Here is an 11,122-nt window from a genome sequence, read left to right as displayed (position 1 = left end):
AAGAAAAAGAAAAAAAAAAGAAAAAGGAAAAAGAAAAAAACGACCAGTGCAGGCGGAGGGTGGAGACGCTGCAGCTGCGATTCCTGGGTCAGTGCGAGCTCTCGGCGCCACTGCGCCCACTGTCTCTTACTAAGTGTTACTGCTAACTGAAAAAGCCGAGAAGAACTTGCAGTTCACGCAGGAGAGGGGAGGGAGCCTTCTGCTGCAGCCGCCTTCTGCGGCTCGGGTGCCGATGGCTGTCCGGAGAAGGCGGGGAGGCAGGGTCGGGACGAAAGCGTCCGCCATCGTGAGAAGGTGCTTTGCTTTCGTTAAGTAACGCCTTTTGCTCGTTTTGCTCCTACCCTTCCCCCGGCCTCTGCTCCACTCGGGGCGGTCAGGCACTGCTTAAGGCACTGCTGCCCTCAAGAGAAGGCCCCAGAGAATAAAATAATAGAGAAAACAAAAAAGATGGAGAGAGCGAGCCCGCCCTCCCGCCCGAGGGCCCGGCACTCCCTGCCGTCGGAGAGCAGGGCAGGTCGCTCCACTCCGCCCCGTCGGGGCGAGGCCGAGGGTGACTGTGACATCGGCCGGGCGGCACCAGCCGTGAGGAGAAAACAAGCCTTAGACTCGCAGGTGGAGGAACCTCAGGGCCGGGGCCGGGGCGCGCTGCCCGAGGCTGCCGGGGGCGCCGGGCGCTCCCATGGGAAAGGCACTCCCGCCGGGCCGGGATCGCCGCCAGTCCCGGGCAGCGCTGGGCCGGGCGCGGCGGGCCGGGACATGGCGCGGCGGGCGGGAGGCTCCGTGGCCGATGAACTGGCCAACGCCGCCGCCCGCGGGGACCTGCAGCGGCTCAGGGAGCTGCTGGACGGCGCGGCGGACCCCAACGCCGTCAACTCCTACGGCAGGACCCCCATCCAGGTAGGGAGGTGGGGTGCGGGCGGCGGGGTGGGGGCAGCGGCCCCTCGGTGCCCTGCCCGAGGGGCGGCGAAGGCAGCCCCGGGGCAGCCTCTCGGGGGGGCCGCCCCACGACGGCCGCGCTCGGCTGCTGTCGAGGCGGCGCTGCGGTTCTTCTCGCCTTTCTGGGAAGGAGAAAGTCTGTGACGGCCGCATCAGAGAGGTTTTAGTCTTAGCAACCCTTGACTTTATTTGAACCAACTGAGATAGGATGACTCAAAACCGAGAACTTTAATGCTCATATAGCAATAAACGTGCAGCAAAATGTAACAGCTCCCGTTTGCAGAAATAATCACCTTTTCGTCATAGCTCGTCTTCTGCTTTATATGTCTGTCAGTATTTTTCCCTCATCTTTCCCATGGAATAAAAAAAAAGTATATTCATTAACTCTCACGAACAGAAACGGTTGTGATAGCCTTGCCCGGCAGGCGCTGCAGGTAGACAGTGAGCAGTCTCTGTGGGGCTCAGTATGCCTGTTTTACAGTCGCGTGAACGGGTAGGTAAACGTAGTGCCCGAAGGTGTAGTAGATGTTAAATTTATAAAAGCTGAGGTTATTTCTGAGGTAGTTCTAGACAGCTTTTTCTTAAATTTTCAAAATAAAACGAAACTGAAATAATCTGAGAAGCTATATTTAAGTTTTACTGGCAGTGCTTGCGAAACTCTCTCCCACAAAATGTCGGTGCAGCCTTTCATTCGAAACAGGTATCTGTTGCCGTCCTCCACTGTATTTTTTTAATTATTTTTTTTCACTTTTGAGCGGCAGGGATTTAGATCCTGTGCTGAACGCACTGCCAGGTGCGCTGGGGGAAACGCAGCTTAGAAAACGACGAGCCCAAAGGGAGGGGCTCCCCGGAACTTTGGTACTGCACTGGACAAGGGGGTCAGGCGAAAGGTGGGGTTTGAGATTCTCCCGAGGGTGAGAGAAGCGCTGGCGCGGCGCCGCAGATAAGGAGGGTTCTCTGCATATACGTCTGCCCTTGGCAAGGACCGTCCGGAGAAGTGTCACGGACGGGAGTGGGACGACGGCCGTCTCCGCTACGGTTCCAACGGTGGCCCTTGCAAAGCGACCCGGGACTCGCTCTGTTCTTGTGAGGGTGCGCCGCGAGAAGGGCGACCCTCCTCCCCCACTCCGTCTGCCCCGAGCCTATGGCCCCCCTGCCGCCTCCTGTCGCGGAATAGCCCTGGTGTGCACCCGCACACCCTGACTCCGACAGAGGTCCCGCACCCCTCTGCCCCACCTGTCCCGTGGCATGGATAAGCAGGGTTTTCTCCCTGCGATGCAACCCTCCCGACGGATCCATGCTCTCCACCGTTCGTGGCGCCTCTGGAGCCGATCTCTAAGCCTCATCCGCGGATTTTCTTCTTTCCACGGAGGATCATCGTTCCTTCAGGGCCGAGCGGGAAAGCCCGGGGGCTGCTAGCAGGCGCTGACACTGTCTCTCCCCGCAGGTGATGATGCTGGGCAGCCCGCGGGTGGCCGAGCTGCTGCTGCAGCGCGGAGCAGACCCCAACCGCCCCGACCCGAGCACCGGCTGCCTCCCGGCTCACGACGCGGCCCGCGCCGGCTTTCTGGAGACGCTGGCGGCGCTGCACCGGGCCGGGGCTCGCCTCGACCAGCCCGACGGCCGCGGCCGCCTCCCGCTCGACGTGGCGGCGGGGGGCCCGCACGGAGCTGTGGGCCGCTACCTGCGCCACCCGCCGCCCCGCGTCTGACCTCTCCCGGGGCAATTCCCGTCCCAAACTTACGCTCGCACCTGCCTCGGGAGACACCAAGTCGAGCAGCACTCATACCACGCTCTGAATAACCCCCGAAGCGCTGGGATGCACGAAGGACAATACTCTCTGCTCGTGGCTGTGTGTTTTCTTGCCCTGGACATTCTACGGCCCTCCATAGGCCCCTGTTTTCTCGCAGGAGGCCAAATATTATGAAGAGAAATATAAAATGTGAAGTATGAAGTAAGAAAATACTAAATGTGAAAATATTAAATAGTAAATATGAAATAGCCAATATGAAATATTAAATATTAAATGGGCAATACTATATGTGAAAATATTAAATAGGAAATATTAAATATGAAGGAAAACCCACACACAGAACTGGTACTATAAATTGTTCATGTTTTGACGGCACCACGTCCAGACTTTCTGTTTACCCTCATCCCCGGGGCTCCGCACTCATACTTGCCAGCCCTCCGTCTGAAGAGGACGGGAGGGGCTCCGAGCTCTCCCTGTCCAATTTCGGTTACACGGAACTGAAGGGGCGCTGCCTCTCTCTCTAGCAAAACCGGCCGGGACAGCCGGGAATCGGCGCTTCCTGGTGCCATTGCGGCTTTGGCAAACACCTTCGTAGAACGACGTGGGATGCTGTGCATGTTTGTACACGCATCTTCGGTGCATCCGTGGCTCTTGTTGTGAAAGTTGCAGACGTGGAACCTAAAAGGAGAAAATGAACTCAGATTTGTGTCTCTGCAAGCCCTCTACAGTCCCCACTTGAAGTACTCGTTTTAACGACTTGCAAGCGACCTCCCCTGAGTTATAGAACCTTGAAAAAAATCATGTTAGTTGCAAAACCAAGGTGACCAGGAACGAAAAATTAGAAATCATACACCCGAACTCAATTCCAGGGTTTACCAAGCTGCTTGCAGGTGACACGTTTGGTAAAGAAAAAACCAAGCCGTTGTAACAGCTGTGCTGCTGGGTTAGAAACGGGAGTAGACAAATTATCTGAGAGTCTATCCGTTTCCCTGACTGCCCCAGCACGGGGAATTTGGGTATGAGCACCCCACAGAAAATGTACAATGGCAGCCCACCCTCTACTGAGGGGAAGCCAAAGGCTGGGGAAACCCTCTGCCACCGTGGTGGGTCCCAAACCATCAGGGGCTCTATAGGAGCAGGGTGGTGAGGCAGGCGATGGGCACCGTGCTCCTAGCCTGTGCTGAATGAGTGGGAGACCTTGCCTCCCTCCCGGGACCTCACACCGGGCTGCACCTGCATGTCCTATGACTTAGGGACTGAGAAAAGGAAGCAAGGCAAGGCAGCTGGAGAGCTCAGATGTCATTCCCCAGCGCAAATCCTTAGGCACTTTGGAGATCTACCTACAGAGAATTAAAGGGGAAAAAAGTTTATTTTCGTTTTGCATTCCTACTGATTGTCCAACTCTTAGATAGGTTCATAAACAATAAAAAATACATATATACTTTTTAAAAACCGTGTTGGAATATGTTATTTATTGTAATGTAAATTCATACAATACATGCTTCATAATTACGTCATATAAGTTGGTATGCTATAAAATATTTAGTTATGCCATTTATGTACAAAATGCATCTATGCAATACCTATATAAAATATACGTGATATGCACATATATTAAGAATGTTATGATCAGGTATCAGCCTTATGTATTAGCTTATCAACTATTTTATATGTAATATGTTTATGTCTATGCATATAAAATATGTACGAAAAAATTACACTATATTTGAAATATATATATAATACTATTTATAATAAATTATAAAAACTTGTTTATTATAGGAATGCCTAGAACATATATTTTATACATATCTTTAAATAGAAAAAATATAACATTACAGTATGCAATTATAATACCATATTAAATTATTCTGTATTCTATCTTAGAGCATGGCATAGCTGTAAACAAACCAAGCACAACACTGGGGATGCAGCAGTTAGGTGCCTGTATCCCGTGCCTGTGGGAACCAGAGAGGAGCTGGGGCCAGATGTAGAGACAGGACAAGGCTAGAACCTGACCATCCTCTTTATAGAACAATAAACTGCACTTCCAACTTCAATTAGACCAGTATTTCTGTTTTAAATGGTCTTTTTCTCCAATAACCAGATTAATTTAATTTTTTTAGTATTTCCATTAGGGATTATGAAATTACAGCAGCAACAACTAAATGGTAATATTATATTATTGTTGTTACTAATATTGTTCTTTAAGTTGGCAGAAAAATAACAGAATTCGCTAGGCTGACTGCACCAAACGAGCAGAATATGCCCTCAAAAGCCAACAGGGTTAAATACCTAAATGCTATAAATCTGCTTCATGCCATAGGTTCGAAGGCTCTGCCCGGGAGAGGCCCACGGTGAGGGATACTCACTCCTTGAAAGGATAGAGGTCCCCGGCATGATCCGACTCGGCTGCGGGAGCTTCCACAGGCACCTTTTCTTCTGGCAGCAGCGTCGGCACCAGGGCTTTTCCTCTCGGAAAAGGAGAATAGTAGCTGTTAACAGCAAATAGCAGCAGCAATACACATACCGAGAAAACCCTCAAAGCACTACGTTTAACGTGGCAGACTAGTGCGTTTTTTATTTTTAATATCGCCGCTGTAATCGAATACGTGTGGGCGCACACTCCCCACCCGCTGCAGCAGGGTTTGTGCCCTGTGCACGACGAGATGCTCCCCGGCCCCTGATCGGCCATGCATTCAGCGTTGGTGGGTATTTGGTTTCTATTGCCAAAACCGTAGATTCATCCTCTCCCCGGCGCTCCGGCACCTGCATCACGCAGTCAGGCAGGCAATTTATTTCTCTCAATTTTGCCTTGCCTGTAGGGGAATAGCAGCCATGGCAGAGAGAAGTGAAGGACGGGGTGGGGGCGGGGTGGGGAGAAGAAAGAAAAGAATAAAAGTGTCTGGCGAAGAGGTGCTTTCATTTCGAAATGGTTGATTTCACTCACCCACTTCCCAGGCTTGAAATCGGACTCGGTCCAGAAGAAATCGTTGCCGGGTTTTCTTTATTAGCAGTGTTGTTAGCGTTAATCCATGCAGAGGCAGAAGAAGGAAACTTCTGTTGACATCGGAGTTATTGCTGTTTGTCCGGCCGAGAGAAGGAGGTGTTTGTTGGGGGGGGAGGGGGTGTTGCACACGCCTATGTTCACCATCCCTTCCAGGGACTGCCGCTCTGCCTCCCCTCTTGGCGCCTTCCCTGCGGCTCCCCACAGTCCCAGAGCCGCCCCGAACCTCCGCCCAGCCGCCTCTAGCCGTGTCCAGCCGAACCGGGCCCGGCCGCCACTGAGAAGGTCGAAGACCACCCAACACGAATGACGCTCTCCCTGCCCACCACCGTTCTCCACGCCTGGCACTGAGGTACCCTGCACCCGGGAGGGGGGATGTTCAGGCAAATGGGCTCCCAGGGTGGGGGGCGGGCCAGGCGGGTAGCGATAACTCCCAGAGAGCCTCTGCCGGGCGGCGAAGTTGGCTCGGCACCGGCTGTCGAGGGGCTCGGCAGCCCTCCGGTGTTTCCTGGGAGCTGGCCTGGGAAGGGAGCGCCGGGAGGTTGATCGGGGCTTCTGGGCGAACCCCCTGCTGCTCCCCCGCCCCGCTCCAGAACTTCGCCCGTCAAAAGGAAAGCAAGGCGGTCCGACCCCGCGGAGCGCGGCCGGGGAGAAAGCCCAGGGGCTGGCGGGGCAATCGTTCATTACCCGTTTCGTTGACCGGCGGGGGGAAAGCGAGATTTTATTTTTTTTTTCCAGTTATTTTTTCTTCCCCTCGCTCCGCTACGCAACGGTCCCGCGTCGCGTTCAAATGGCCATGTGACAAGGAAATAGCTGCTCGCCCGGGCCAATACTGGCCCGCGCATTTAAAGCGGCAGGGATCCGCTAGCCGGCCCCCGGGGGCCCGGCTCGGCGCTCCGAGCCGCCGCTGGCCCCCTTCCCGTCGGGCTTTTTCCGAGGCGAGAGGGATCCGAAAGCAATGAAACAGCAAGAAAAAAACCCCAAACAAATAACACCCGTCCCCAAACAGAGAGGGAGGCCGTTTGTTTGGAGGGGCAGACCGGAGGGAGGGCAAGGACATGTCGTCAAGGCTTTATTTGAAAGCAGGCGAGCGCCCTGCGATTGGCCGGTCTCCACGCCCGTTTGGTGGCGGTGCTCCCCGGGGCCAGGCAGTGGGAGGGGAGACGAGGCAGCGGTCTCCCCCGTCCCCATCCCCCGCCGCCACTCTTCCTTCGCCCGCTTTCGAGGCGGGAGCCATCATCATGGGAGGAGTTTAAGAGCGGGGTGTAGGGGAGGGGTGGGAAGGGGAGGGAGGTAAAGCGAAATGGGGACTCGAAATTAGGCAAACGGAAGAGACAAAAAAAGGAAAAAGATCGAAAGAAAAAAAAAAAAAAAAAAAAAAGAAATAAAGTCCTCTCCAATGAATGGAGGGTGAGAGGGCCGATTCACCGGTGGGGCCCCGCCGGGGAGGTATTTGTTATGTGAGGCGCAGGCGGCTTCCCCACATCCATGACTCCCCGGATAAGGTGCACCATCCACTTTCGGCGCGCTCGCAGCCGGCCCCGGGCCCGGGCTCTGGGCCGGTTTATCCTCCGCCGCATTTTCGGAGCGCTGGGGCGGCGTTGGCCGCCACGCCTCGCCCTGTTGCTGGTCCTGCGGCGGAGGCGCCGCGGGAGCCCCCGGCCCAGGTAGGACCCGGGAGCGGGGCTGTTCGGGGGGCGGCGGGTGGTCCCCGGTGGGCGCGGGCTGCCCGACGGGGCGACAGGAGCAGGAGGCGGCAGCCCGGCGCCGGTGGCAGTGCCGCTGAGCCCCCTCCGTGCCATATGCTCAGATTCCACGGTGATCACGTTAGATTTGTACAGGCGGGGGTTTTCTGTCCGTGTATTATTATTTTTAACTTTTTCCTTCCCCCTCCCCCCCCAAACGCAGTTGAAAATGTCAGGTTCTTGAACAGTTATTGTAACTTATTTCTGCCTTTTCCCTCACTTCCTGAGAAGTTTTCTCTATGGCTAATTAAGAAAATATAAACCCACCATCCCTTATCAACTTTTGTAGACAGTTCCTTGCAAATAAGGAACATAACTACTGCTCTGAAGAGAGAAAATGGCCACTGTTTTCCGAGCGTGCATTACTTTCCACTCTTATAAATGACAGTGAAATACAGTGGCCTACTTTGCCTTCCCTTGCTGTTACAAAAATATGGGAAATAAGGGTCAGAGCGGCCAAGCAGCATCAGAAAGAGTAACTAAAGTACTCACATATTGAGACCTTGAGAGACATCCGAGGCTCAGGCACTTTTAGAGACTTTTTCCCTATTGTAGAATGCAAAATCGGATTGTTGTGGACCTACAGGGTGTACTTTAAGCGTTAGTCATCACACATAATTAGACATACAATGAAACTAAAGTAAATATTAATTTTGATGTGTATTTGGGGATTGTTCTGCAAAGTCATCACTGAGGCTTGTTAGAGAGCCCACAACCTCCTCTAACCCAGAGCACAGACTAGAGAAGAACAAAGGTAGAAGAGAAGAATAATAGAAATATTTTCTGCAAAATATCTACAAAAATAGAGATAACTTATTTTATATATATGTAAATAGATGTATAAAAAATTAAACCTTTCAAACTAGGGGACTCAGGGTGTGGAGATAAAATAATTAAGTTTCCCAGCTTCAGTTTCTGGTTAGATCTCTCCCAGTGCTTTTCAAATAGCAAGTGTGGGTACATATACAGACACATAAACAGACACACACACATACAAAATATATATACACGTATTTATATATATATAAATCAGAAACTATATCCAGTTTTTCTTGTTGCTTTCAAAAGCCTCATTTCTTGCTTTTGTAGTAGGCCTCATTTCTTCATCTTACACTAAATGGGTGAAAAAGAAACTATAAACTCTGACTGACATGAAATGCACAAATGTCAAATAAAAACATAAGTATGAAGGTGCTGATTATTTCGAAGTAAATTTGCTGTAGCAAGGACAGAATTCTCTCATGGATCCAGAAGTGTGGCTATTATTTTTTCTCTCTATTTCCATGCTTGCTGTAAATACAGCTACTTTATTTTCCCCTTCCTCCAAGCTTCTAATCAGAGAGATCGAGTTTGTCTAAAATGATACTTAGATCTAGATTACAAATCTTATTTTGAAGGGCCTGGGATGGGGTAAGACAAATGCATGTGCTTAATCTAAAAAAAAAAAAAAAAAAAAAAAAAAGCTACGAAAAATGCAATACTTGGGGATATTTTTACAGCTATTTAGGGCAGCACATAACGAAGTTGTGGCTGCCCCATCTCTGGAAGTGTCCGAGGCTAGACTGGATGGGTCGTTGAAAAATCTGATGTAGAGGAAGGGAAGGGGTGTGAGGGGAGCTGTAGGGGGAAAGTGTGTGTGGGTGGAACTAGATTCTCTCTCCCTCCCAAGCCTAACCATTCCATGAGTATGATATTGACTCTGTGAACTATGTTATTGGACGTTGTTTGAGTTGGGAGGGGGGGTGGTTTTGGCTTTGTTTTTTTGGGGTTATTTTTTGATAATTTTCGATCATTTCCATGTTCGATGGAAACCCTCATAGCACGACTTCTGAAGGACTAAAATTAAAGTGATAGATATTCCTGTTTTTACCCAATGTGTGTAATCAGGATAATTATCTTCACAAATACACTGACATTTTAAGCTGAAGAGTAAATCAATAGTGTTAAACTATTTCTGTGCATTGGTATTACTTCATTTTTAGCATAACTCCAAGTAACTCTTTCCCTTACCTTCCTTTAAGTATAAACCAGATTATTTTCATGCAACCTCTCCATTTTAACACCTACTCCAGCCTCTCCTGAACATTTTTTACCTATTTACAAGCTAGGAAATTGCAATTTATTGTTTTTTACAGTTTGACTCTTTGTAGTATTTAATTAACCACTGAACTTATTACCAAAATGTTTGTTAGATGATAACTCATGTAAATGTTTTTAATTACTTTTTGTTTCTGTTAAAAGCCTTAAACAGTGCATAAGATGGCTGCCTATGTCAACTGAAAACTACCTTTTCCGTCCTGCATGCTATTAGTAAAACATCTCAGAACAATTTGCAAGATTGGTGTACTATAGTATTAAAATGGATCTCTTGTCAGTGAAAAGATCTGTATGGCTGAACAGTGATTCTAAAAATAAATAAGAGCAGAAATGTAGGACAGGGACTCCGCTTAATATGATTTTTTTTTTCTCCCCGTGAAAATATCTTTGCAGTAAGGGTTGTTGGGGAGAGAAGTTAGATTTTTCTCCCTTCCCCCAAAATGCAAGTGAAATACAGTGGTCTTTTTCAAAACTCACTAGCTCAGACTCTGTTATTATTTCCCTAATTTCAGATATGACCGTGTGTTGTTATGTTTTGATTAATTTGAGGTTCTTTGTTGGTACTAGAATTGTGAGAAAATATAAGATTTGCTTTTTGGAGGGGAAAAATCGCATGACTTCAATCATGTAATTTAAAATGTTCTAGTAGTTTGTTAAGTGACTTGAAGAGTCAGTAATGTTAGCACGGGACAGCGTTTTGGGGTTTTTTATGCCGTGCTGCAATTTCGTAGCTTTTAGCATTATCTGGGGGGGTAGATGGGGATACAGACAGGCCTCTGACTCCTCTAATAACGTCTTCACTTGCAAAATACACCTGTGTGTATTTTTTCCTATCCTTATCTATTCATGAAAAACAGGTATTCATATATTTATACACACAGATGCATAAAATCCAGTATCGATACTATTTCACAGAAAGCAAGATTAGCCAGTGAGAACCTCCAATCCTGCCACACTTCAATATTGTTTTGAAATTTTAAGACACCATACAGACATAACCAACGAGGTTTTCTCCCTGGATTTATCTCTACATGGCTATCATTCATGTCGGAGAGGGCAAGAAGGACCAGAGGGGACTTTGCCTGTTGGGTGGGGAATCCTCTTTATTTCTTAGACTTTACAGACTTTTAAAAAATCCACTTTTAAATTTTTTTTGTTGATTTTTTTTTAATTATTATTTGGATTTAATCGCCCGCGTGTCCCAGGGGTCACTCCGCACTGTGCACTGAAGAGAAATCACGGTGTGGGGGAGCCTGCCCCAGTGACTGCCCAGCAAGGGTCTCACCCCACACAAGCCCCCTTGAAATACTGCAGCCTCATCTTGCAATGCCACTTGTCCCAGAAACTTTGTGACGGAGGCTTAGAAGGCCGCCAAAAATGAAGAAATTTCAGTGAACGTCTGACTTATCAATTCAGGGCTAAATTTTTGTTTATTTCTCCTCATCCAAGGATGTCTCTGCCTTTCGGCTACCAGTACATCTAGACATAAAATCGCCGAGTTTCCCCTTCAGCTACGCAGGGCTGTTTGTGTGCCCGAGCGGTGGCGGGGGGGGGGGGGGGGGGGGGGGGGGGGGGGGGGGGGGG

General features: G+C 49.6%; 2 protein-coding genes across 2 annotated transcripts; one reads left to right on the top strand and one right to left on the bottom strand.

The window, feature by feature from the left end:
* Positions 1-756: 756 nt before the first annotated feature.
* On the top strand, positions 757-2,993 carry CDKN2B (cyclin dependent kinase inhibitor 2B). The gene is made up of 2 exons (XM_027663673.1): positions 757-897; positions 2,384-2,993. Exons 1-2 carry the CDS (start codon positions 757-759, stop codon positions 2,645-2,647), a joined length of 405 nt encoding a protein of 134 aa, XP_027519474.1. The 3' UTR covers positions 2,648-2,993.
* Positions 2,993-5,384, bottom strand: LOC113956781. The gene is made up of 2 exons (XM_027663691.1): positions 5,062-5,384; positions 2,993-3,367 (listed from the first exon to the last, which is right to left on the bottom strand). The coding sequence occupies exons 1-2, from the start codon at positions 5,382-5,384 to the stop codon at positions 3,049-3,051; spliced, it is 642 nt and encodes a 213-aa protein (XP_027519492.1). The 3' UTR covers positions 2,993-3,048.
* Positions 5,385-11,122: the final 5,738 nt, after the last annotated feature.

This window comes from Corapipo altera, unplaced genomic scaffold (assembly GCF_003945725.1).
Source record: "Corapipo altera isolate COAL_440 unplaced genomic scaffold, ASM394572v1 61129, whole genome shotgun sequence".
Classification (NCBI taxonomy): Eukaryota; Metazoa; Chordata; class Aves; order Passeriformes; family Pipridae; genus Corapipo; species Corapipo altera.
This window is presented reverse-complemented; position numbering and strand designations above follow the sequence as displayed.

What these genes read in the sequence shown, in the direction of transcription:
- CDKN2B (XM_027663673.1), top strand. Translation starts at nt 757, where the DNA reads ATGGCGCGGCGGGCGGGAGGCTCCGTGGCCGATGAACTGGCCAACGCC. An exon ending in ACGGCAGGACCCCCATCCAG is followed by an intron (nt 898 to 2,383) that starts GTAGGGAGGTGG and finishes CTCTCCCCGCAG; the next exon opens with GTGATGATGCTGGGCAGCCC.
- LOC113956781 (XM_027663691.1), bottom strand. Translation starts at nt 5,384, where the DNA reads ATGGCCGATCAGGGGCCGGGGAGCATCTCGTCGTGCACAGGGCACAAA. An exon ending in GACCTCTATCCTTTCAAGGA is followed by an intron (nt 3,368 to 5,061) that starts GTGAGTATCCCT and finishes TTCTCCTTTTAG; the next exon opens with GTTCCACGTCTGCAACTTTC.